This window comes from Somniosus microcephalus, chromosome 3, assembly GCF_052327205.1.
Source record: "Somniosus microcephalus isolate GS21.2 chromosome 3, FLI_Smic_1.0, whole genome shotgun sequence".
Lineage (NCBI taxonomy): Eukaryota > Metazoa > Chordata > Chondrichthyes > Squaliformes > Somniosidae > Somniosus > Somniosus microcephalus.
In genome coordinates, this window is record NC_140989.1 from 52,436,287 (window position 1) to 52,463,773 (window position 27,487).

Sequence of the window (27,487 nt, forward strand, 5' to 3'; positions counted from 1 at the left end):
GAGAGGAGGGAGGGAGGGATCGCAGGGGGGCCGGGGTGAAGCCAGAGGAGCGGTCGGGAACGATCGGGGGCCGGAATGCTAGATCAGGAGCCAGAGCAACAAATCGGGGGCTGAAGGAGCACGGAGGAAGGGGAGGGGAATTGGAGGCCTCGTGGGCGGGGTCTCCGATTGCAGGGGTGGGTTAGGTATGGAAGCTGGATCCAGGAGGTAAGTTGAGAATGGCGGTTTTTACGAGACCTGCAAAACCCAACCAGCTAAAGTTAAATTCAAAATGGAGGTTAAATCAGAGGCTTCCAGCCTCATTATAATATTTAAATGATGACCTGCCTCCTGGGAACGGGTTGGCTGCCTGCCCCCATCAAAACCACAAATTGACAGGTTGGAGGTGGGTTCTGGTCAGGATTCAGATTTTTAACACTTTAACTTCCCATCTGACCCAAACCTACCTTTTTTTTTTAAATGTGAAAATTCCCCCCCCCCCCCCCATTGTCTTTGTGAAAATATCCCTCAGATTTAGCCTCTCTGACTGAGGTGACACTCCACCCTGCACCTTTATAAATTTGCTGAATAAAAAAACAGAAATATTTCATTTTCTGAGGAATCAAAAGGACCATAGTTTCAGAAGTAATCACTATAAACAAAATCAGTCCATATGTGACAGTAACCAAAAAACAATTTACCTTCCTGAAGCCTCAAACCATAAATTATAAAATTAGACAACCCCTTAACTCAAAGCAGTAGCATAACCTGACACCATGACAGGCAACACCTTAACTTGATGAAATGCCAATGAAGCATGGAGACAGTACCTAACATGACAATAGGCTAAAATCCAACCATCTTCCAATAACACCATTTGCTCTGGTTTAAAGCCAACATTCAAATCCATGCCATAAGCTCCATAGACATGGACCAACAAAGGATTTTTGTTCATTTGATTCAATGTCGTTTTATGAAAAACCACGATGGGTACCAAAGTACCATCCTGAAAATAAAAATAACCATGTAAGTAATTGCTGCAATAGTTGCATTCTCAAAAAGATGTTTTCAACATTAGTCTCATTAAAATGTGTATAATAAAGTGATGAATATTTAACAACAACCTACTTGCACAATTAAACTTGCAGTATCAGTCATGTGAGGCTACATACTCTCTGGTGACATCATCTTTTCTCTCATCAGGCCCACCACCCCCCGTCACAATGTTCTAACATTTATTAGACTCCTTTCAATTCAATTACTCATATAGCTCAGTACCAATTTTGGGCTGACAGAGAGCCCATTTCTGTCAGCAATAAAGTGTGCCCTCTCACTCACCTATCTTTTTCTTCTCACGCATTTATCCTTTAATTGTTATGTATTAATTTTATTTCTGATGAACAGGAAACATGAGTCAATGGGTGCCACCTCATCCTTAATAACCCCCAACACTTTTGCCTTGTGATCATGGTGAAAGCAGCCTAAGTCTCCTTACATGTGCTGTGAATGGACCAACAAAGGTTTTTTGTTCATTTCATGGGATAACGTGCCCATGATTAACAATTAAGCCCTAATTATAATATATGGTACTTGGGATAATGTGGGGTGTCCACCAAATTCTTCTGCCTCTCCTGAAAGGTGGAAAATAGCAGACCAATGCATACAAGCTTAGAATTACTTGGTCGGATTCATTTACAAGTTAGTTAATACACAGAAGCTAAATGATACAGCAAAATACTAAATCAGGACAATACTTAAAAACAGTAAGATTGTTTTCAGACCATAAACCTCTGATGTCGCAGCAGTCAACTTATCCATGGTTAAAAGACTCAATGATTCGAACCACGTCACAGAATGCTGATAAACAATTGTTCACATGTAGTCTGATTTCTGAGGCTCCAAGTGTGATTTTAACCCCACCCGTTCAGCGGAAATCAGTGAGTGGGCAGTTAAAATTGCCCAGGCCACTTACCTGCCCTAGAGCCGCTGGAAGCCAACGAGCCATGATTACCTGCTCCGCTGAGCAAGGACACCCGGCCAAAAATGCATGTTGGGTCCCAATGGCATCATGCAATTTTTACAAGGAAGCCCGAGTGGGAGACGGCAGTGAGTTTTCCGCCAGTCCAACCCAGCGTGGGTCTGGACGTCATTGAGACCCAACATGCAGATGCTAAAAAGGACCCTGCCAGTTCTGGGTGTCCTTGCCGCCTGTTCAGTGGAGTGGGTGAAAATCGTGGCTCGTCAGCTCCAGGTGCCTCTAGGGGTAAACTCACCTTCCCGAGTACCTGTTAATGCCTTGACCATGTACAATTTAATTAGCATCTACAAGAAAGCCAACATATCCTGCCTAACTTCCAGATCTGCCAACCTGGCCTAGTGCCATATGCAATTTTATTTTGGGGCTTTGATTCTGAAATTGGTAAAGAAGATGGCTACCTTTTTAGCCGTAGTCAATTTAAAACTTTATGAATACAGAAGTCTCCCCATTTTATCATAATAATAATGCAATGTGTACCAGGATGAGATACACAAACTCAGTGAGCCTATTTATAATACAACATGGGTTAGAAAGGGATTTTTCACAATATCTATAGCATATCCTAATAATTCAGTGAAAAACAGGAAGTATCACTGTAAGCTTGGTGTACTTTACTTAAATTATTTCTCAGGAAGGAAAGGTCTGAACTATGTTGATTTAATTCCCTCTGTTCTGCTTACTTTTCTTTTCATGTTTTATATCTTCTCAGCCTAACAGTACATCTGAAACCAATTGCAGAAAACGGCCCCGACCACAACCGTGTGACAAATATATTTAACAAATAATTTCTCAGACTGTCTACTCTGCGCAGGGGCAAATGGACCGGTTGAGAGGTGGTGGAGAGGTAGAGCTGGGTGTCATCAGTATACATGTGGAATCTGACCCCGCGTCTGTGGATGATGTCATCCAAATGCCAATGGTGGCAAATAGAGAGCCTTTGGGGGACTCCAGAGATAATGCTGAGGGTAGAGAAGCCACTTCTGTATATGCTCTGGCTACGAGTGAATAGGTAAGAATGAAACTAAATGAGAGCAGTCCCACCAAGTTGGACAATGGAAGAGAGGCGTTGGAGGAGGGTGGTGTGGTCGACCATGTCAAAAGGCGAGGAGTGGTCAAGGAAGACGAGGAGGAACAATTCATCATGGTCAGTGTCACAGAGAATGTCGTTTGTGATTTTGGTTAGCACTGGAAAAGGAGGTTAGAGATGGGGTGATAATTTGAAAGGATAGAGAGGTCATGGTTCTTTTTTTTTTTTTTTTTAAAAGGGCGGTGGGTGGGGGGGGGGGTAAGGCAGCAGTTTTGAAACATAAGGGGAACATGTCCTGAGCAGCAGAAACCATTTACAACATCATACCTATACAATCATAACCATTTCCCTGGGAACACTTGCCTTTATATATCCGTTCTTTGGATGCGGAAGCCGTTGTCCATCCTTAGTTGCCCTGCCAACTAATGGCTTGCAAAGCCACTTTAGGAGGACAGTTAAGAGTCAACCATGATAGTGTGGGATTGGAGTCACATATAGGCTAGACTGGGTAACTTCCTAAAAGACATTGGGCCGGATACCCACCCGTAGGGACATTGGAAATGCTGGTTTCAGGCATGCACTGAGCATGCGCCGGAAACAGGCATTCCCGATCCGTCAAGAATCCTCTTGACAGATCCTCCGGCTGCCCTGGAGAAGGGCCTCTGCGGGCAGATAGTTCCGCTTTTTGGAGACCCTCCGCCCGCAGAAAACCCTTACAATTCTTGCGCCTGTTAAAAGCAGGCGTAAGGCCTGCTTTTACCAGGATAAGAGTTGAAAAAAGTTTTTTTTTTAAATTCCCACTGATTGATCACTTAAAAATACTTTTAAAAAAAGGCAAGTTTATTTTTAGCCCCGTAAAAAACTTTATCTTTTTCAAAAATTTAAAGTTTTGTTTAAAATAGTTAATTTATTGTATTTTCAAGTCATTTTAAAAATGTGATTTTTTAAAAATGTATTTAAAGTTTTACTATGTTTTGGGGGTGATCTCCATTCATATATTTGACAGGTCTTCCTGTCAAATGTATGAAGGGAGATTCCCTTCTGTGATTGGCTCCCCACGGCCCACGTGATCCCAGGGACGCTTGCGAACTACCTGCGCCTCTGGGATACGTGGGCCCTGCGCACTTGGAGTTTGGAGAGGCCCAGGATCGGAAGCGTGTGCTTCCCGGGAGCCCTCAGGTAAGGGCGCAGATTTTTCCAGATTGCAGTCCTCCGCCTGCAGGAGGCCTGCGATCGGAATATCTGGACCATTGGTGAACTAATTGGATTTTTACAACAATCTGACAGCTTCATGGTCACTTTTTTGCTTATACTAACTTTTTATTTCCAGATTTCTTTTTAATAAAACTGAAATCGGAATTCAAATACTCAAACTGCTGGTTTGAGTGGGATTTAAATCATGTTCTCTTGGATTATTAGTTCAGTAACATAACTACTAGACAACATCTTACCATGCTTGGTGCTTTTAAACGCGTCACTTTATAGTCCCTTGTAATATTTGGCCGAGTTTCATCTTCTTGAATATAGAGCTCATCATCTTCTATTGAATACAGAAGACCCACTGGTGGCTGCACTGGAGAGGAGAGCTGAAAGGAAAACTGGTTTGCCTTGCACTTTAGGTTATCTTCAGACTCAATAGCACAAGCCCAAGATGGGAGCTGAAGGGGGGGGAAAAGGGCTTCATTGTTTAAATGTAACTCCCCCTCCCCAAGTCCCAACATTATTTTATGCAACAAATAACAAAATACAGGAAACTCTCTTTTAACCGGCACCTAAATATTTGGAAATCTCTCAACCGGCAAAATTCAGGAGTAGGTTCAGGTAAGTTTTACTATATATTGGTGGCCGTGTAACCGGGGGTCCTGCACCTGTGGCCGTGTAACAGGGACTCCTGGATCTGTGGCCGTGCAACAGGGACTCCTGCACCTGTGGCCGTGTAACCGGGGGTCCTGCACCTGTGGCCGTGTAACCGGGGGTCCTGCACCTGTGGCCGTGTAACCGGGGGTCCTGCACCTGTGGCCGTGTAACCGGGGGTCCTGCACCTGTGGCCGTGCAACAGGGACTCCTGGATCTGTGGCCGTGTAACCGGGACTCCTGCACAAGTGCCGTGTAACTGGGGCTCTCGTACCTTGGTAAGTATACCTCTCTGTAATCCGGACTTTTTGATCAACCGGCACCACGCCGGTCCCGTCGGTGCCGGATAAAAAAAGGTTTCCTGTACTTGGAGGCCACACAAGAACTCCTGTATCCTCTATCAGTAGGTTCTGATGTCTATGTTAATACAACTATTAAATATTTTTTCATACGGTGTTAGCTAGCATCAGACCAAATCATGCAATCCACTTCACTTAAAGAACTATTCTGTCTGTTATGAGGTTATGGTATAGACACTGATGGTTCCAAAGCAGATATTGCTAGAAAGATTGTAACATGTTTTACAGCACTAGTGGGGTGACAGATTACTTGTGGTAACCAAGTGATAAACGCCATTAGTTCAGAAATCCATAGGCATATATTTTCCTCTGTATAAAGTTCAAGTAAAATCATTTCACAAAACCATTACCGGTTCAGTAAAATATTTTTTTCTTTAGCTTTTATGCACAGAGCAATATATAGTGTCGAAGAAATTGAAGTATTTGCAGAAAACATCAGTTATAATGCTAAAACAAACAGAAATACATAGAAGTTACAGGCCATTTGGCAAGAGTCCATGTTGGCATTTATCTTCCATTTGAGCAAATATTCCGAATTACATTTACCAAACCTGTTCCCATATCCCTTCAGCTACTCGTCCTTCATCCACCCATCCAATCTAATCTTGAATATTGACATAGTTTCTACCTCAACCATTAACCCTGAAAGTGAATTACACAGCCTCACAAACTCTCTGTATAAAGCGGTTACTCTTGCTCTCTGTTCCAAATCTCTTCAATTTAATCTTATATCTATGGCTCCTTGTTCTGGGGCCCTCAATACTGAACGCAATCGACTTTCATCTGTTCTATTCAATCAATCCTTTCATAATTTTAAAAGCTTCTATCATATTGCCCTGTAATCTGCATTGTTCTAATGAAAAAGGCCCCAATTTTTCCAAGCCTTTCTTCATATTTATATTTCCTCATACCAGGCGGCATCCTAGTGAATCTGCATTATCCCCTCGCTAAAGAGACTCAAAATTCTTCCTATATTGCGAAGCCCAATACTGCACATAGTACCCTGGTAAGGTCAGAAATGGGAATGTTCGCTGATAAGAACATAAGAAATAGGAGCGGGAGTCGGCCATTCGGCCCTTCGAGCCTGCTCCGCCATTCAATGAGATCATGGCTGATCTTCTGCCTCAACTCCATTCACCAGCCTTATCGCCATATCCCTTGATGCCCTTACTAGTCAGAAATCTATCGACTTCTGTTTTGAATATACCCAATGTCGGAGCCTCCACAGCCCTCTGGGGCACAGAATCCCAGAGATTCACCACCCTCTGTGTGAAGAAATTTCTTCTCATCTCAGTCCTGAATGGCCTACCCTTTATCCTGAGGTTGTGGCCCCTGGTTCTAGACTCCCCAGCCAACATTCTCCCAGCATCCACCCTATCAAGCCCTGTAATAATTTTGTATGCTTCAATGAGATCCCCTCTCATTCTTCTGAATTCAAGAGAATACAGGCCTAGTTTACTCAATCTCTTCTCATACGACAGTCCCGCCATCCCAGGAATCAATCTCGTGAACCTTCGTTGCACTCCCTCTATGGCAAGTATATCCTTCCTTAGGTAAGGAGACCAAAATTGTACTGAAGGATTGGGATTTGAACCAGTTGAATGTTGCAGTCGAGCGACACAGCAGGACAACCTAGTTTCAGTCGAGACTAGTTTAAAAACACAATGGACTGAACTACAAAAGTGATTAAGCATGTGGAGATATGAGAAGCTGCAATAACGAGGTTAGCCATGTCCAATCACGAGTCACTGATCGGCCGAAGCCACAATGAAGTAAGAAAGGACCCTGCTGTCCAGATAACTGGACAAACTTAGATAAAAGACAGAAATAAAAGAAGGGGCTTAGCTAACGATGTAAAGTTATAATTAGGTTGTTTTTGAAGGAATATAATTGGGGAGGGGGGCGGCTGTTGCCACGAAGCCAGACTGGCCAAGGAATAAGTAATGTAATCAAGGCTATCGATGTGCTCCAGTCTTGTACTGTATATAAGCTTGTGAATTTTGTTGATCGGGGAGAAGGTGCTCGAACAGACCACGGGGTCTTAGACGCTTCTCCCAGAGCTCTGTTTTCAATAAACTGCACCTTTTACTTTACCACAGATTAGATGTGAATTAATTTTCACCCAACAAATTGGCGCAGCGAGCAGGGTACTGCAGAGCTGGAAGACCGCCTACACCAGTGAGCGGGGCGAGTAGTCAGATCTTTGACCGTCCAGAAATTGGATCACTCGGAAGGGCGGTGTGACAGCAACGCAGTATCGAAAGAATCTGGTATCCGTGACGGGTGAGAGATGCAGTTTAAATAGTAGTTAAGTTGATTGAAACCTGATGTGTTATTTCGGAATGTAAACGTCTCGAGGACCCATACTGAGCCGGAATTAAGAGGGCGACTGGGCCCCACGTGAAGGCCAGAGTTAGTTGGGAATCCGAGACAGACTAAAAGTCTCTCTGCTGTGTTGCGTTGCGGGATCTGGTGGATTGCATTAAGTGACGTATTGTGCCAATGTATTAGAGCCTGCAAGTGCCAGACGAGCACCTCTGACAGGGATAGTTACAAGTCAGGACCGCCACCATCTAGTGGTGGACGATAGGTAAGACCTCTGAGAATGAGTTACTAGGGTGGACCGGAACGCGGTAAACTAGTGAACATTTTTTTTTTAATACATTATGGCGGAAGGCGGAGGCCCAGACTGGGGTCCGCCAGGATCGATGAGTCGGCTCTATGCTGACGACCAAAAGGGTTTGATCGATAAAATGAAGAAAGATGGGTGGGATCCACTAGAAAAACCAATAACACAGCGGGAGTGGTGGGAAAAGCAGAAACAAAAGAAAACTAAGAAAGCAGGAGTAATTTTAATACATCAGGTAGTAATGTTAACAAAAAGGGTTAAGACACAAACCAGTAAGATGGAAGAACAAGAAATAAGAATAGCAGAATTAGAAACTTTAGTAGAAAGGATGGAATCGACAGGCAAGGGAAAAGGAGATGAACGGGATAAAGAAAACCCCCCGCCGTATGCCTCGGCTCCACCTAGAGACGAAAATGATATTCCAGTAGTGCCGATGGCACCCGTAATACGACACCCAGTGCCAGCTCAAAGTCGCTATCGGGCTTTCGCCCCTCTTGAAAAACAAGCCATTGTTGAGGCTGCCGCGGAACATGAATGGAGGCCGAACCGATCTGAGGAACACATGGCTTTTATTACATTCTCTTGAGAGATGGCTGCCTCAGCTCCTCTCTCTGCTAAACCCGAAAACAGAATGAGGGCGACGCCCGCGCTTTTGAGTACACACTGAGGGCGACGCCTGCTCCTTTGTCATGCCTTAAAGGCAGCATGCTTCTTAAAGGCAAGGTGCCCGATTTATTGTCCACGGACGGAAAAGTGGATTGCGCCCGTTTAGGTGGCGATCCGCCACACAGCTCCCCCCAGAATCCGCTTAGGAGGTGTGGACGAGACGGTGCGGCGGTCTGATGGGCCGGCCGGAGCGGCTCTTGTAGGACGCCGGTGGACGTGGAACGGCCGGGCGTGGAGCAGCCGGGTGTACTGGCTCGAGGGCAGGTTGGCCGTGTGGCGGTGGACGAGCTACTGGGACCTGCTCACCGGGCTCTGAGTGTGCTGGCTTGAGTCAGTCAACCGACACTGGCTGGCTCGAAGAGATGCCTTCAAGGATCTGTGGAACCGCTCACACAGTCCGTTGGCTTGGGGGTGGTACGCTGTGGTGCGGTGAATGGTCACCCCGAGATTGCGTGCGATGGCGGTCCAGAGTTCAGAGGTAAATTGCGGACCTCTGTCCGACGTCATGTCGGAGGGGACGCCGAACCGTGCGACCCAGGTGCTGACGAAGGCTCTGGCGATGTCGGCGGTGGTGGTAGAGGTCAGTGGAATTGCCTCGGGCCAGCGCGTGGTGCGGTCGACGATCGTCAGCAAGTGCGTGTGGCCTTGCGACGGCGGCAGGGGCCCGACGATGTCCACGTGGATGTGGTCGAATCTACGTGAAGGGACGGTGAACTCCTCGAGGGGTGCTTTCGTGTGTTGCTGCACCTTGGCCCGTTGGCAGGCTAGGCAGGAGTTGGCCCAAGTACGCACATCCTTGCAAAGGCCGCGCCAGACAAAGCGGTTGGCTACCAATTTGATGGATGCGCGGGCGCCGGGGTGGGAGAGGTTGTGGAAAATCTCGAATACCCGGCGGCGCCAGGACGACGGGCCGAGGTTGAGATAGGGATATGTCGCACTTGACCGTGACTGCGGTCGGGCCGCAGGCGACGTCGGCCAGGCGTAGCCCTGGTAGGTTGGTAGGTGCGGAGAGCAGATCAGGGTCCGTGAGCTGGTCTGCTGCGAGTTGAGCGTAGTCGACTGCCAGGTGTGCGGCGTGGATGGCGGGGCGGGAGAGGCAGTCGGCTACCACGTTGTCTCAGCCGGAGACGTGTTGGATGTCCGTGGTGAACTCGGACACTGCCGCGAGCTGGCGCTGCTGCCTGGCGGACCAGGGGTCGGTTGTCTTTGCCATTGTGAATGTCAGGGGTTTGTGGTCAACAAATGCAGTGAAGGGGTGGCCCTCCAGCAAAAACCAAAAATGGCGGACCGCCAGGTACAGCGCGAGGAGCTCGCGGTCGAAGGTGCTGTACTTGACCTCCGGGGGGCGTAGTTGGCGGCTGAAGAAGGCAAGTGGTTGGCAGGCGCCGTCGACCCACTGCTCGTACACGGCAAGGTGCCCGATTTATTGTCCACGGACGGAAATTGGATTGCGCCCGTTTAGGTGGCGATCCGCCACACCATTCTTAAAGATTTAGGAACCCTTAAACCCCGTAGTCAGAATTCAGAGTTCTGGAGGAATTTAGAGGAAATATGGGAAATCCATGATTTACATCCTCGAGACATCCACCAGTTAGTTAGGGCGAAATGCCCAGCCGACAAATGGAGAAATGTAAACCCTGCTGCAGGCATGCAAGACGGAGCGTGGGCGGATGCAGTACCTGCGGGTGCCGCACTGGCGGCACAGCGGGCAGCATACGGGCCCTTTAAGATCGCAGTAGAAACGGCACTTGGGGCCCCTACTATAAACTGGGGAAAAATCCAATCAATAAAGCAAAGAAAGGGAGAATCTAGTAGTGATTACGGAGAACGATTGTTTGACGCCTATTGCGAATCGTCAGGGCAAGCAAACCCACAACGAACAGACCAGCCCTTCATCCAGATGTTTAAGGATGGACTCTCATCGGCACACCAAGCCATCCTAAAAATGGGGGTAGTAGCCGCCCCTACGTATGATCTCGCAGTTCAATGGGCATGTCAGATAGACGCAAAGGAATCTGAACACACCGAAAAGGGAGGTGTAAAAGTTAAACAGGAAAGGGTAGCAGCAGGGGAGGCATCACAATCAAACAAGAGGATTCAGGGGGACTGTTATAATTGTGGGAAGATGGGACATATGGCAAAGGATTGCAGGAGTGGAAAGAAAGGGGGATGTGACTATTGCGGTAAGCCAGGACACCAGAGTTACAGCTGTTGGCAGAAGAAAGGAAACGTGGACCAGACACAGGACGCTTATCTCAGTCCAGAGGATAGAAGGGACTTTCTTGAGTACCTCAAGTCGAAAGGGAAGAGTCAATGACGGGAGGCGACCCCCGTAAAAGGAGGCTCGGATAACCGAGTCTATGTAGCAGCATTATTAGGGGGCCGACCATGTGAAATGTTAGTTGACACAGGAGCATCAGTATCCTTGACTGATTTGCCCCTTCCAACAACCAAGGAATATATATATATAGTAGGATTAGGGGGTATAAAAATGAAGGCTTATAAAAGTGAAGTACAAGTTTTAGAGTTAACAGGAAAACTCCTCCCCGCCCACTTTTGTGTGTGTCCAAATAACGAAGGTACCATATTAGGAATAGACTTGCTAAAAGAATTTAACATATTGGTGGACTCCGCGCAAAATAAAATTGTTTGGTCCAAAGGAGATGGGTCCAAGGTCAGTATAGATAAACCATGCACCAATTTGGCTAGGGTGGGGAGTGCAGCATCTTTGAGCAGGGATTGGGAACTAGAACGGAAACCATACGGGACCATATGCAAAATTATGAAAGGGATTTGGGCTAAGACAAAACAGGACACCGGACAGGTAAAAATGGAGCCAATCACGGTTCCAGGTCCGGAACACAAACCCCATAAGCAATACCCTATTAAACCAGAAGCCTGGGAAGCGGTACAAGAAATAGTGCGTGATCTGGAAGAAAGGGGCATAATTAGGATTACCGAAAGCACGACCAACTCGCCCGTATGGCCAGTCACCAAACCGGATAAATCATTCCGACTGACTATTGATTATACGGAATTAAACAAGGTAACGCCCAAATTGCACCCAATAGTGGCCAGCCCATCCACAATCTTAAATGCCTTGAACTCGGAGCACAAGATTTTTACAGTTTTGGACATAGCTAATGGATTCTGGTCTTTACCTTTAGACCAGGAATCCCAGAATAAGTTTGCCTTTACGGTCGGGGAAAGACAGTATACATGGACTAGGCTACCTCAGGGGTTCCATAACAGCCCGGCGGTATTCCACCGGGTAATGAGTTCACTATTAGAAACAGTGAACCTCAACCCGTACCGCAGCACTGTATTGCAATACGTGGATGACCTGTTAATCGCCTCGGAAGATGAGCATGGACATGCAGCTGCGTTAACTGAAGTCCTACAAGCCCTGGAAATAGGAGGGTTCAAGATAAACCCTAAGAAAGCTCAAATCGGGCAGAGCACAGTTACTTACCTGGGACAACAATTGTCACAGGGGACCAGAGCCATGCCAGGTGACCGACGGAAGGCCATACAAGAGATGCCCCGACCGGTCTCAGTACGAGGAGTCAGGAAGGTTTTAGGTCTCTTTAATTATAGCAGGAATTTTATAGCGAACTTTGCAGCTATAGCGGAACCCATCCAGAAATTGGTGAAAGGGGGGGGGGGGGGGGGGGGGGGGGAGTCCCGGTAATACCCTGGTAGCGTGGGGACCAGAACAGGAGCAGGCATATGGGAGTTTAAAACAAGCGCTGATAGTGGCCCCTGGCCTCGGTCTACCTGACATGAGGAAACCATTCCACATTCATTGTGAAAACGAAGGGGGGTTCTACGCCGCCGTGATAACCCAACAACATGGGGACAGGCGACGGCCGGTAGCATATTACTCCACTAAACAGTCATCCGTAGCCGCTGGATTATCACGATGTGTAGCAGCACTGGATTGCGCAGCGTGGGCGGTAAAGGTTCGCGAGCCCACAGTAATGACCGGGGACATTATCCTCCATACCAGACACACGATAGTAGAAATGTTAAATAATAATAAGCTACGGTCAGTATCTAACATGCGAAGGGCACGTTGGGAGACGGTCCTAATACCCAAGGACGAATCAGTGGTAACTGTTAGGGATACGGGGGAGAATCCCGCGGAAGGGATCCTGGGATCAGGGGAACCCCACGTATGTGCAGAAGTAGATGAGGAAGTAGACGGAGACCCTTTGGAGGAAGATCCTCTGGAAGACCCACAGCTTACCCTGTACGTGGACGGCTCCAGAAAATATGTTGACGGGTCTCCCCGAACTGGGTGGGCAGTCGTAAATGAAAAATTAGAAACAGTATTGTCCGGCAGATTGGACGGGGCATTATCAGCCCAAGTGGCAGAATTAGTAGCACTCACTGAGGCCCTGACCCTGGCAGAAGGAAAAACAGTAAATATTTACACAGATAGTAGATATGCGTTTGGAGTGGTGCACGATTATATGATAGCTTGGGGAAGAAGGGGATTTGTCACTGCAGGAGATCTTATCAGACATCAACAGCGAATAGGGGCCCTCTTGGAAGCTGCAAAAGCACCAAAGCAGGCAGCAGTCGTAAAAATTAAAGCCCATCAGAAGGTAGAAACCCGCCAACAAGAGGGCAATCGGGCCGCGGATTTGGTAGCGCAGCAGGCATTAGAACAGGAACTACCGGTAGCAAGTACACAGGTAGACCAGATAGACATCAGAAGGTTGCACCAGGATACCGCGCTGGGAGAAAGGCAGGAATGGTATCGGGTAGGAGGTAGAGCAGATGATCAGGGGGTTTGGCGAAAGAACGGGAAGGTAATAGCCCCCGCTTGTATTCGACAAACACTCTTGGAGTTACACCATGGCATAGATCATGCGGGCAGAGGAGCGATGACCCATCTGGTAGGACAAGAATGGTGGTGGCCAGGTGTAGGAAGGGATGTAGCAAAGTATTGTCAAAAGTGTCTGACATGCGCCCAGCATAACCCAGGACGGCCAGTAAAAATACGAATGGCCCACCAGCCGAGACCGAGAGGCCCTTGGGAAAAGATACAAATAGATTTCACCGGACCATTACCAAGTTCCAGGGGGAAGAGATATTGCTTGGTAATTATAGACCAGTTTACTCGATGGGTCGAGGCCTTCCCTACTAGGGACTGCACAGCCACCACAGTGGCAAGAATGATGGCAGAAGAAATAATTCCCCGATGGGGAGTACCAATCCAAATCGATTCAGATCAGGGGACACATTTTACAGGGATAGTAATGAAAAAGATATGTGAATGGATGAGAATAAAGCAAAAATTCCATATTCCCTACCATCCCCAGAGTTCGGGAATGGTGGAACGAATGAACCGGACTTTGAAAACAGCCTTAGCCAAGGCATTAGGGGAAAAGCAACAGCAATGGGTAAATGTATTACCAACCGTGTTAATGAAGTTAAGGGCGAGCCCAAACCGAACGACGGGTTTGTCCCCTTACGAATTAATGATGGGGAGAGCGATGCAACTCCCCCATGGAATAATAACAGGAGGAGAGGATATAGGCCCTCTGAGAGATAGAGTCCGTAGGTACGTCTTGGAACTAAGTAACCAGTTAAAGGAAATGAGACAGTAAACTAGGGATAGACAGGAGGAAAGAGATAAAGATTTGGAATTGACTGCACTTCCACATATCCCTCCAGCAGGAACTAAGGTAATGGTTAAAATTTTACCAGAAAAACCAGGCTTTGCCCCAAAATGGTCAGGACCGCATCAAGTCCTTATTACTGGGGATCCGTGTGCATGTATAGATATAAAGGGGATGGGGCGGTGGAAACACTGGACTCAACTGAAGGTCTACAAGGACTAAAATACATATTTGTATATCTAACAGGTGATACCTGCAATCAATCTCAATAACCCTTTGGAAAATTGTTAATACGTCTTTAAAATGTATTTGACTATAGTATTGTTTTGTGGAATATGTGTGGCATTGACCAAAGTGACATACCACCCGGCATGGGAAAAGCGAGAATTACATGTTAATACCTTTTTGTATATGAGTTATGTGTATGCAAGGGACAAGGGAGAAAGTGCATGTTGGGTATGTAGCCATATCCCAATCCACTCCAGAGGGGGAATCCCTCTTAGACCAATACCATTGAATGTAATTCAAATGGCTGAGTGGTTAGTTAGTAGAAACAATACGAGCAGTAGTACCAATGGTAAGGACACCCAGAGCAGAAAACGGGAGGAACAAAGAGTACAGTTCAGGAGTGCAGGATATCCCTTAAACATGTTTGAAGGATGGTACAAACCCGTGTATAATATAAGCGAAAAGCCACCGTACCTTATCCTCACAAACACAACTGGGGTAGGAAGACCCGTTGGGGCGATATGTTGGATAAGGAATGTAAGCAGAGGGGAAGAGGGGAATCTGGAAGCAGGAAACAGTCGTTGTAAACATAATTGGACAACCCTCGAACAAGGTTCACCCTTAGAAGTTTGGTGGTTTAACACAACTGGTTTAACAAACCTCACTAGTGGGGGGAAATGGAACGGAATCACAGGGAGTAACGGCGAGTCTGGCTTTTCCACATTCACAACGAATATGAACCTAACTGCCTATAACGGGACCTATTTTATTTGCGGACATAAGGCATACCCATGGCTTCCACGAAATTGGACTGGGTCCTGCTATTTGGGATATGTGGTGCCATACATCCATCACTTGCCCTCCCTAGCAGATCATCACCATTATCGCTCCAAAAGGGCAATTACAGAAACAGAGCGGTTCTTCGCTATTTTATTCCCCGGGTATGGGACGGCTAGGGCAATAAAGGAAATTCGACTCGTAGCATCGGTATTAGAGAAAGTAGCTAATGACACAGCTGAAGCCCCGTCTGAAATAAGTGCAGAAATGGTGGCTATGAGAACAATAGCTCTCCAGAATAGGATGGCCCTTGATTATCTCCTAGCTAAAGAAGGTGGCACATGCGCAATGATAGGCGCGGAGTGCTGCACCTACATACCAGATAGCTCAGAGAATATAACCAATTTGGCCGAGCATATACAAAAGGAGGTAAAGAAATTACACCAAACCTCAGGGGAAGGTTGGTTGGACTGGCTCTTCGGAGGATCATGGGGATTGTATTTGATACATGGATTTATAATTGTTGTTGTAGTGATGACAATATGTTGTGTTATGACAATGATTTTGAAAGTATGTTGTAAATTGGTCCTCGCTGGCATTCCAGTAGCATCTGGAGATGCGATAAAACCCTGGCTATCAACGACAGACGAACTGCAAGCAACAGGAGAAGACGACGAGGACAACGAGTCTCACATGTAAAGAGTCACATGATGAGCAACGAAGGACGAGCTCAGGACAATTGAGCCCAACCCTCAATACAGGGTGACTACCCGGTGGATGGCAAGAAACGGCATTGGAAGTTGGTATCCCGGGGCAAAATCTAAATTTGTACCGGGACCAATAGGAGGGATTGAAGGATTGGGATTTGAACCAGTTGAATGTTGCAGTCGGGCGACACAGCAGGACAACCTAGTTTCAGTCGAGACTAGTTTAAAAACACAATGGACTGAACTACAAAAGTGACTATGCATGTGGAGATATGAGAAGCTGCAATAACGAGGTTAGCCATGTCCAATCACGAGTCACTGATCGGCCGAAGCCACAATGAAGTAAGAAAGGACCCTGCTGTCCAGATAACTGGACAAACTTAGATAAAAGACAGAACTAAAAGAAGGGGCTTAGCTAACGATGTAAAGTTATAATTAGGTTGTTTTGAAGGAATATAATTGGGGAGGGGGGCGGCTGTTGCCACGAAGCCAGACTGGCCAAGGAATAAGTAATGTAATCAAGGCTATCGATGTGCTCCAGTCTTGTACTGTATATAAGCTTGTGAATTTTGTTGATCGGGGAGAAGGTGCTCGAACAGACCACGGGGTCTTAGACGCTTCTCCCAGAGCTCTGTTTTCAATAAACTGCACCTTTTACTTTACCACAGATTAGATGTGAATTTATTTTCACCCAACAGTACACAGTACTCCAGGTGTGGTCTCACCAAGGCCCTATATAATTGGAGTAAGACTTCTTTACTCCTGTACTCAAATCCTCTTGTAATGAAGGCCAGCATACCATTTGCCTTCCTAATGGCTTGCTGCACCTTCACATTCACTTTCAGTGACTCATGTACAAGGATACCCAGGTCCCTTTGAACATCTGCATTCCCCAATCTTTCACCATTTAGGAAATACTCTGCCTGTTTTTTCTACCAAAGTGGATAACTTCACATTTATCCACATTATATTCCATCTGCCATGTTCTCGCCCACTCACTGAGCCTGTTGAGATCCCCCTGAAGCCTCTTCACATCCTCTTCACAACTGACACTGCCACCTAGCTTTGTATCATCAACAAATTTGGAAATGTTACATTTAGTCCCCTCATCCAAATCATTGATATAGATTGCGAATAGCTGGGGCCCAAGCACCGATCCTTGCGGTACCCCACTAGTCACAGCCTGCCATCCTGAAAAAGACCCATTCATCCCTACTCTTTGTTTTCTGTCTGTTAACCAATTCTCAATCCATGTTAGTATATTACCCCCAATTCCATGTGCCCTAATTTTGTTCACCAACCTTGTGTGGGACCTTATCGAAGGCCTTCTGAAAATCCAAATGCACCACATCTACCAGTTCCCCTTTGTCTACTCCACTAGTTACATCCTCAAAGAACTCCAATAGGTTTGTTACAAACAGGATTTCCCTTTCATAAATCCATGTTGACTCTACCCAATCTTACTATTAGTTTCTAAGTGCCCAGTTATTGCATCCTTTATAATAGATTCCAGCATTTTCCAACTACTGATGTGAGGCTAACAGGTCTGTAGTTCCCTGTTTTCTCTCTCCCTCCTTTCTTAAATAGCGGGGTTACATTTGCTATCCTCCAATCTGCAGGAACCGTTCCAGAATCTATAGAATTTTGGAAGATGACCATCAATGCGTCCGCTATCCCAATGGCCACCTCTTTCAAAACCCTAGGATGCAGGTCATCCGGTCCTTGGGATTTATGACTGTACAGTGTTCAGTGCACTGTACAGCGTTCAGTGCCATTCACAACTCCTCAGATAATGAAGCAGTCCATACCCGCATGCAACAAGCCCTGGACGACGTTCAGGCTTGGGCTGATAAGTGGCAAGTAACATTCGCGCCACACAAGTGCCAGGCAATGACTATCTCCAATAAGCGAGAGTCTATCCACCTCCCCATGACATTCAACAGCATCACCATCACTGAATTCCCCACCATCAACATCCTAGGGGTCACCATTGACCAGAAACTTAACTGGACCAGCCACATAAATACTGTGGCAACAAGAACAGGTCAGAGGCTAGGTATTCTGCGGCAAGTGTCTCACCTCCCGACTCCCCAAAGCCTTTCCACCATGTACAAGGCACAAGTAAGGAGTGTGATGGAATACGCTCCACTTGCCTGGATGAGTGCAGCTCCAACACTCAAGAAGCTCGACACCATCCAGGACAAAGCAGCCCGCTTGATTGGCACCCCATCCACCACCTTAAACATTCACTTCCTCCACCACCGGCGTACCGTGGCTGCAGTGTGTACCATCTACAAGATGCACTGCAGCAATGCGCCAAGGCTTATTTGGCAACACCTCCCAAACCCGCGGACCTCTTCCACCTAGAAGGACAAGGGCAGCAGGCGCATGGGAACACCACCACCTCCAAGTTCCCCTCCAAGTCACACACCATCCTGACTTAGAAGTATATCGCCGATCCTTCATCGTCGCTGGGTCAAAGTCCTGGAACTCCCTACCTAACAGCACTGTGGGAGCACCTTCACCACACGGACTGCAGCGGCTCATGAAGGCGGCTCACCACCACCTCAACAGCAATTAGGGATGGGCAATAAATGCTGGCCTTGCCAGCGATGCCCACATTCCATAAACAAATAAAAAAAAAGGTTTTATTACATTTTTATATAGGCTCAACATTACCTCTTGACTTTTATATTGTATACCTCTGGAGATAAAACCAAGAATTCCATTAGCTTTTTTTATGGCCTCATCAATTTAAAGGGCTGCCTTTAACCCACGTGAACCTATACCCCCAAATCCCTCTGCTCTTTCACAGCACCGAGCCTACTTCCATTCAGAGTATAATTACGGCCGTTTTATTTTAAAACCCAAAATGCATCACTTCACCCATACTGACATTGGCTTCCATCTGACACTTTTTCACCAGTTCCCACATCTCATCGGCTGTCGTTGGTCTCATGTTTGTAGTAGTAGCAATCGCCATGCAGGGCATTTTGTGCAAAGACAGCAAAAAAAGAGTAGGGGAGGAAATAGGTCAAGAACAGAGACTGAAAATACTCTTAACATAAAATAGGAGGATGCCCATTTTCCTCAGGGAATTAACGACTCACTAATAAAATTGCAGGAATGTATAGCTTTGAAACAAGCCATGTGTGATCAGGTCAGTAACTATTGGTTATTAGAAGAGGAATTTCACCCCCAGGTAGTCCCCCTCAGGGAGGAGAGGAAGCTGTCAAAACAAGAGTAATTGATTTTTTTTTTTTAAACTGCTGACAAACACAGCCAATGTGTCAGGATTTGTCACAACTACATATTTATTCTGAACTTGACAGCCACATTAAAGCCCTTGCAGTTTACCAACGAGTTCTCGCTGTTGAAGTAAAAGTGTTGTGTGCAGCATGATAATCTAATGGGCCAAAAATATTAGGAATTCCCCACATACCTGGATGCACTTAACAGCTTTTGGTTCATTGAGAGAAAACACATGTAAATATAAGTGACCATAACACTTCAGTATCATTACGCAGTGATCCTTGAAGAGCTCCATATCGATTAACTTGGTTCTCTCTTTTACTGCATAAACAGTCTGCCAGTTCTTCATTCCAGGCGAAGAATTTGGAGCCTTCATCAGCTAAAAAAAAAAAGGGAAATAAAATAGAATTCGGTGCTTTGTAAGAGTTTCCCCAACATTAAGTTTTTCCATCTGTTACAGACAGGAAGCAAGTGTTGGAAATTCAGGTGCACGTTACACGTTTTGTTTGACCATTTAAATCAATGGTCAGGAAGCTGTGTGCAGTACATGCTCGAATTCCCGATATTTTCTCCCAGTCAGCAAGGCTCCCTGACAGGAATGCAAAGTCAGAAAATAACCGTAATTGTTTAGAGAACCTCATATTAACATTTTAGAAGAAATTTGTTTTCATCAGAGATTTATTTTTGTTTGTCATTTCTCCCCCACCCGGGAATTTACTTTTCTCCTTATTCTCCTTCCGTCTTCCCCCCCCCCCCCCCCCCCCAAGGGAATTTAGTTTTCTCCTTATTCTCCTTCCGTCTTCCCACATCCAAGTGACCTTCAGCTGATCTAATTTACCCCAATTGAGCAGGCAGGTGATTCCAGTATCAGTGCTGTTCTGTAGTAGGCTGCAGGGTACCGCATGAATGTGGCCCAGGGTGACTCTCCCTCTTTGTAGGGAAGGCTGAGGGAGAAAAAGGCGGGGGGGCGGGGCGGGGGCAGAGAACATCTCAATGAGAAGCTTGAGGTGGGGCTTGGGAGGCAATAGACATTAAAGATTTTAACAAGGAGAGGCAAGAGGTATGAACAAGGTAAATTCCTCGAAGGATCCGATCTGGAGTGGAGCACAATTGGGGATCAAACCCAAATCTTCCCACTCCACCACCATTCTGTGGAACCTACTTGCTTTTAAATGAGCATGAGCAGCACACAACTCATTGCCGTGGAAGGCTCAGCTGAGAACACAAAGTGACTACCCACTCCTTTTTGGAGTTAAAACCATTACTCTATTTATCCAATCACAATGGTTTACTCCATTCATCATTGCTTGAACAGCACCCAACTTGTGCAAAGCTTGGACGCACAAGACACCTTCAGCTTAACTCATTAATTATTGCTCGTGAAGAATCACAACCCAAAACTAATTAATTACTCACATGAGGCAAAAAACATATAATTTATTTCGACCATCTATATAAAAAAAAATTGGGTCCAATTTCTGTGTGCCTCTCTGTGTAGCTGCAAGAAGATAAAGTCAAGCGCACTTGACCTATGATATCAGACATCCCTTCAGTAAATTTGCAATATATCTGCACGTGAGATTTTCTAGATGGCTGAATTAAGTTAAATAAGAAATGTGAAAAACAACAAATAAAATGTAACATCTTCCCAAAACATACATTAGTAAAGTCACAGTGAAGTACAGTGAAAACTGCTGGATGAATGGTTATTAAGTTCACAGCAGAGAGGCCAATTCTGTCCAACAACTGTTGGTGTACACTCCGTTGAATAGAAGTCTGACTTGTGAAGAACAGCAGTCATGCCATTTCCCCAAAGTCTGTCTACAGGCCATTTTCAGGAATTAGTCAGTGCATGGTGGCATAGTGGTTAGCACTGTTGCCTCACAGCGCCAGGGACCCGGGTTCGAATCCGGCCTCGGGTAACTGTCTGTGTGGAGTTTGCACATTCTCCCTGTGTTTGCGTGGGTTTCCTCTGGGTGCTCCGGTTTCCTCCCACAGTCCAAAGATGTGCGGGTTAGGTTGATTGGCTATGATAAATTGACCCTTAGTGTTAGGGGGATTAAATACGTGGGGTTACGGGGATAGGGTGGGATATGTGTTGGTGTAGGGGTTACGGGGATCAGGTGGGATATGTGTCGGTGCACGCTCGATGGGCCGAAATGGCCTCTATCTGCATTGTGGGGTTTCTGTGATTTCTGTGATTCTGTGAATTCACATTCAGTGAGACAAGTTTAAATGGCTGCTTGACTTCTGTCACTGATACAATACTATACAACTATTTAGATAAAAATTAACACATTACTGTGAAACAAGTCAATGTAAAGTCTTGGAATCCACTTAAGTGGTGCACACTGACGATAAATCTGGATATCCATTACTATTTGATTCTGATACATGTAAGCTCTTGATAGACCTAAATCAACATTTCTTTCATTTACTTATTTATATAAGTAACCATTCTACATCTCCTCAGTGGCAAAGAATCAGGAAGAATTGTTGCCATCAGTGGAATGAGTATTGCTTTTCATCTAAAAGAACTTGTTGCCTGCTGCCACCTCAATGTTGTAACAGTTGGACTGTGGACCTCATACAGGCTTTCTTTTAGGTTGGAGTTATACCTCACTTGGTGTGAGCTCAAAACTGCTGAGGTCTCAAACTTCCAAGGCTTTAGTGTGTTTGGTCTACCCAGAATGTTTGGACAATTACCACAATGAAACTACCAACATAGCACAAGCACTGCAGTTTTATATCATGTAATGTAGTACTGTATATTATTTTTGCTGCATCCAGAAAAGGCAACAAAATCTTAACTTAATATAGTTAAGTAAACGCAAGCACGGGTCACTTAGTTTGACTGTTCTTTGGTCATTTAACTTTGCAAACCGACGTACATTTTTTTTACATTAACAGATCTTCTGTGCCATTATTCATGGTGAGCTGGAGGACACACTTGTTAAAAAATGTTTTGTAGTATATATTAGCAGGGTCACTACTTTATGGTAATCGAATAAGTGATATTCTGTTTTTATTACAAAGTAGTAAAGAGGGCTAGTAGTATTTTCAGGTTCAAGTGATTTTCGTGGAAATTGTAAATTAGTGTGTGCTTGGCTTTATCTCTTAATTTTTTTAAAGCCAAGGATTGGCCACAACATGGTGCGAAGATACTAACTGTTCTAGGTAGGCAGCAGGTGTGTGGCAGCTATGGGAATTGGAGGAGCAGGCTACCATTGCCATATATGGGTGAGGTTCTGGGTTTGGTAGCACTGGGGTTTGTGTTGGGTTTGCTAGAACTTGGTTGGAAGTGGGTGCTGCAGCCGGAGATTTTTTGAAGGGGATGGTGGTCCTGGAGATTAGACGCACGGCAGGGGTGGATTGCGGAGAATCAGATCCTGCTCTCTAATCGCCGTACTACCATTCCTCAACACTGCGCTAGATGATATTGTAAATTGTTTTCTCTGCTCAGCCACCTGTCCACATCAAAACTACCATCATCATAGAAACATAGAAGATAGGAGCAGGAGTAGGCCATTCGGCCCCTCGAGCCTGCTCCGCCATTCAATGCAATCATGGCTGATCATCCAAACTCAGTACCCTGTCCCTGCTTTCTCCCCATATCCTTTGATCCCCTTAGCCTTAAGAAATATATCTAACTTCTGTGGTAGAGAATTCCACAGGTTTACCACTCTCTGGGTGAAGAAATTCCTCCTCATCTCAGTCCTAAATGGCTTACCCCTTATCCTTAGACTGTGATCCCTGGTTCTGGACTCCCCCGCCATCGGGAACAGCCTTCCTGCATCTAGTCTGTCTAGTCCTGTTAGAATTTTATAAGTTTCAATGAGATCCCCTCTCATTCTTCTAAACTCTAGCGAATATAAGCCTAATCGACCCAATCTCTCTTCATACGTCATTCCTGCCATCCCAGGTATCAGCCTGGTGAATCTTCGCTGCACTCCCTCCATGGCAAGAACATCCTTCCTTCATCTGCCATTTAAAAAGCCCATCCTAGATTTTTCCATCATCTCCAATTACTACCCCACCTCCAACCTTCCTTTCCTCTCGAAGGTCCTTGAATAAATCTTTGCATCCTAGTTCCATGCTCATCTCATCTACAACTTTCTGTTTGAATCCCTTCTGCCTGAAAGAAAAAAAACATACTTTCATATAGCGCCCAAAGCGCATTACAGCCAATTAAATACTTTTGAAGTGTAGTCACTGTTGAAATGTGGCAGCCAATTTGTACGCAGCAAGATCCCACAAACAGCACTTGGATAACTGACCAGACAATCTGTTTTAGTGATGCTGGCTGAGGGATAAATATTCGTGACGACACTGGGTGCATGCCCCTGCTCTTCTTCAAATAGTGCTGCTGGATCTTTTACATCCACCTGATCAGGCAGGCAGAGCCTTGTTTTAACATTTTATCCAAAAGACAGCATGCCCAACAGTGCAGCACTCCCCCAGTTCTGCACTGAACTGTTAGCCTGGATTTTGCGCTCAGATCCTGGAGTGGGGCTTAAACCCACAATTTTCTGACTCAGTGGATTGAGTGCAACCACTGAGCCAAGCTGACTCAGTTATTCTGTAAGTTTGTTGTTTTATAAAATTAATTAAAAAAACTTAAGGGATAAAACTTGTATAAGCATTACCTTTCATTTGTGCGAACACAATCCAGTGAACACCCGTCACTGTCAGAATCAATTCAATAGTCACTGGACAAATTCTTAACTAAATTTGTGCTTAGTTTATTTGTTTTATTCCAACGTTTTTTTCTGTAATTGTTTTATTTTCCATTATCCTTCTAAACTCATGTTATGCTTGCTTGAGAGGACAGGTAGGTTGAGCCTACTACTAACCCTATGGGTCATTAGTTACAGATGAGGAAGGCCTTAAGCTCAGCTATCCAGAAAGACCCTGCAGTTTCATCATAGCATCCAAGTGTGTCTTGATTTCAGGCTTTTTGCCTCCATTATCTTACCTGGAAATATATTTCATGTGTTCATTTCTCTCTGTGTGAAGAAGAAAATCCTTACATCATTTGCTGTTAACATTGCCTTATGCTTAACTCACCAGGAAGCACACTCAAATAACTTCACCGTGAACTCCTTTTTCTCCAAGACAGTTTTTCCTACTCCCCCACCCAGAGATGATCCTGTTGACTCCAGTGAAATATTCTCCAGGGATACCAGAAGACATGTTAGTTGAAATTGTGAATTGAGTTCGTCAGGTCCTAAAGTGAGCACACCAGTGTACTAACATGGTTGCTACCAAGTCACCCTTTAATTACAAGTCGTGAGCTGACCTGTAGCGATACAAAGCTCAACATTTCTTTGAAACTTACTCTGTATTCTTTTGTGGCACCAAAATTGGTCAGAATATACAACTGATTTCTCCAATGTTCCACATGGTAAATTACTTCAGGGACTCGTTCTTGCACAATCCTGGGGCTATCCAGTGGATATATACGATCAATTAACCAGACCTCTGAGCTATTCTTACTGTTACTGTTGATAGTGACAAATCTCCCATCCTTGGTGCAGGTCAGCTCTACAAAAAACCTTGAAACATTGGCAGAAAGAGTAGAAGAAATTCTTTAGACAACTCATTTGCTGGTGATTCAGCTGAAATCAGATTAGTATAAAAGTTATTTTAGGAACGAAAGAACAGTATTCGAATATATAATAGTGACTAGCCAAATACATAGCATTATGTAAAAAGTAAAAATAAATCTGAAATAGACAGAAAATGCACAATAGACTGAACAGCATCTGATGAAGAGTCACATGCAAAACAGTAATCTGATTGGCCTGTGCATTTTTTGTTCTACCCCAGTATTACCTTGTGTCATTCTCTTTGTAAACCATTTCAGATGTTGCTCTTGTGTCTTCCAGCAAAAGCCTGAAAACTTGATGGGACTGAAGTTTCTCTAAATTGGTGTAAAACAGACTATTGTCTGTGCCCCATTCTGTAACAAACAAAATGTTGCTGACTGGTTTTAAAGCCAAGAATGTACATTTGCAAAAGTCAGTAAATCTTAAAAGTGTGAATAAAATAAAAACTAGTTTTAACTGTATGTACTGGAGCCGATTATTACAAACCTCAGAAGCCCAAAGGGAAATATTGGTGGTCTGGATTTGGATGCAAGCCTGCACCCTGGTATAGCTGGATAAAGAGCAAGTTCAGCACAACAAACTGTACAATGGCTGCCATTTCTTGCATTGTTTCAGTTAAATATCCACTCTAACACTTCTGTAAGTCTTATGACAATGGATGTCTTCTCCATTCATGCCCTCATTCTGAAGGGGTGCAATGACATGTTGGTCCTGACTGAGATCTCTCTCCTGACGTGACTCCTTCCCAGTTATAAAGATTGCAACGTCCAGTTACTCGTTCCTTCACATCCCTTGCCAAATTGCCAAGGTTCAGTGTGGTAACCGACTCCAAGTCCATCTTGGCCTATCCCCTTCATAGAATCATAGAATGGTTACAGCACGGAAGCCTGCCATTCGGCCCGTTGAGCCCGTGCTGGCTCTCTACAAGAGCACTTCAGCTAGTCCCACTCTCTCGCCCTTTCCCCGTAGCCCTGCAAATTTCTTTCCTTCAGATACTTATCCAACTCCCTTTTGAAAGACGTGATTATATCTGCCACCACCACCCTTTCAGGCAGCGCATTCCAGATCTTAACCACTCACTGCGTAAAAAAGTTTTTTCTTACGCCGCCTTTGGTTCTTTTGCCAATCACCTTAAATCTGTATCCTCTGGTTCTCGACCCTTCTGCCAATGGGAACAGTTTCCCTCTATCTACTCTGTCTAGACCCCTCATGATTTTGAATACCTCTATCAAATCTCCTCTCAATCTTCACTGCTCCAAGGAGAACAACCCCAGCTTCTCCAGTCTATCAACGTAACTGAAGTCCCTCATTCCTGTAATCATTCTCGTAAATCTTTTCTGCACCCTCTCCAAAGCCTTCATATCCTACCTAAAGTGTGGTGCCCAGAATTGGACACAGTACTCCAGCTGGGACCGAACTAGTGTTTTATACAGGTTCATCATAACTTCTACACTTTTGTACTCTATACCTCTATTCATGAAGCTCAGGATTCCGTAAGCCTTTTTAACTGATTTCTCAACCTGCCCTGCTACCTTCAAAGATTTGTGCACACATATCCCATGGTCTCTCTGTTCGTGCACCCCTTCAGGATTGTACCATTTAGTTTATATGTCCTCTCCTCATTCTTTCTACCAAAATGTATCACTTCACACTTTTCTGCACTAAACTTCATCTGCCACATGTCCGCCCATTTCACCAGCCTCTCTATGTCTTGTTGAAGTCTATCACTTTCCTCCTCACTGTTCACTATACTTCTAAGTTTTGTGTCATGGACAAATTTTTTAAATTGTGCCCTGTACACCCACATCCAAGTCATCAATATATATCAAGAATAGCAGTGGCCCTAGTACCAACCCCTGGGGAACACCACTGTGTACCTTCCTCTAGTCCGAAAAACAACCATTCACCACTACTCTCTGTTTCCTGTCACTTCGCCAATTCCGTATCCATGCTGCCACTGTCCCTTTCATTCCATTGGCTTCAGCTTTGCTGGCAAGCCTATTATGTGGCACTTTGTCGAACGCCTTTTGGAAATCCATGTACACCATATCAGCCCCATTACCCTCATCAGCCCTCGCTGTTACCTCAAAGAACTCAAATCAAGTTAGTTAAACATGATTTACCTTCCTTAACCAGCTCCTTCTCCTCAGGCACCTTACTCTATACCACCAGTTCCACCTCTTCTTTAGGATCCTCATTATCAATCACACCCTCAACTTGCAGCTACCTTCTTCACCAAAATCGCCTCTCTTTTAGCCTCATTTAGTCTCTGCAGTGTGTGACCTTATCCAAGGAGACTTCAGCTTCCACATGGGCTCATCCTGCCACCTCCACCATATTCTCTGCTCTGCTCTTATAAACTCCCCCACCCCCTTGACCTCACCACAACACATGACCTCACTACCTTATGCATCTAAATCACAGACAGGTTCATCTCGATCAGCTTCTTCATCGCATCCTAATTCACATTCCCCTGCTGGCTCCAAAACCCACTACTTTTCAGTCTGTCACTGGATAAATCTATCACTTCCATCTCAAATGCCTTCTCTAGTCTCCTCTGCCCCACTGCCTGCTTGGAGATCAATGGTTTCGCTGGCCTGCTCCACAATTAGCTTACCTCCACCTTCAAAGTCCAATCTTCAGTAGACTAGCCACCTCAACATATTAAATCTTACTCTGCTTCGGTAATGCTGCCTCTGGACCCCATTCAGGCTGCACTGCTGCCTCCTGGG

At 45.3% G+C, this 27,487-nt stretch overlaps 2 protein-coding genes across 4 annotated transcripts in view; one reads left to right on the forward strand and one right to left on the reverse strand.

Moving 5' to 3' along the window:
- The window catches only part of prepl (prolyl endopeptidase like), a 62,690-nt gene that overhangs the window by 18,978 nt on the left and 16,225 nt on the right, over positions 1-27,487 (reverse strand). For all 3 annotated transcript variants that reach the window (XM_085980425.1, XM_085980429.1, XM_085980433.1), the window contains exons 5-9: positions 24,982-25,108; positions 24,485-24,701; positions 19,337-19,525; positions 4,496-4,702; positions 810-985 (exon numbers count right to left, since the gene is read on the reverse strand). In XM_085980425.1, the coding sequence (XP_085836551.1) occupies positions 810-985; positions 4,496-4,702; positions 19,337-19,525; positions 24,485-24,701; positions 24,982-25,108 (916 nt within the window). The remainder of the gene's footprint in view (positions 1-809; positions 986-4,495; positions 4,703-19,336; positions 19,526-24,484; positions 24,702-24,981; positions 25,109-27,487) is intronic.
- On the forward strand, positions 14,285-16,515 carry LOC147121063 (uncharacterized). The gene has a single exon (XM_085980438.1). The coding sequence runs from the start codon at positions 14,486-14,488 to the stop codon at positions 15,884-15,886; it is 1,401 nt and encodes a 466-aa protein (XP_085836564.1). The 5' UTR covers positions 14,285-14,485; the 3' UTR covers positions 15,887-16,515.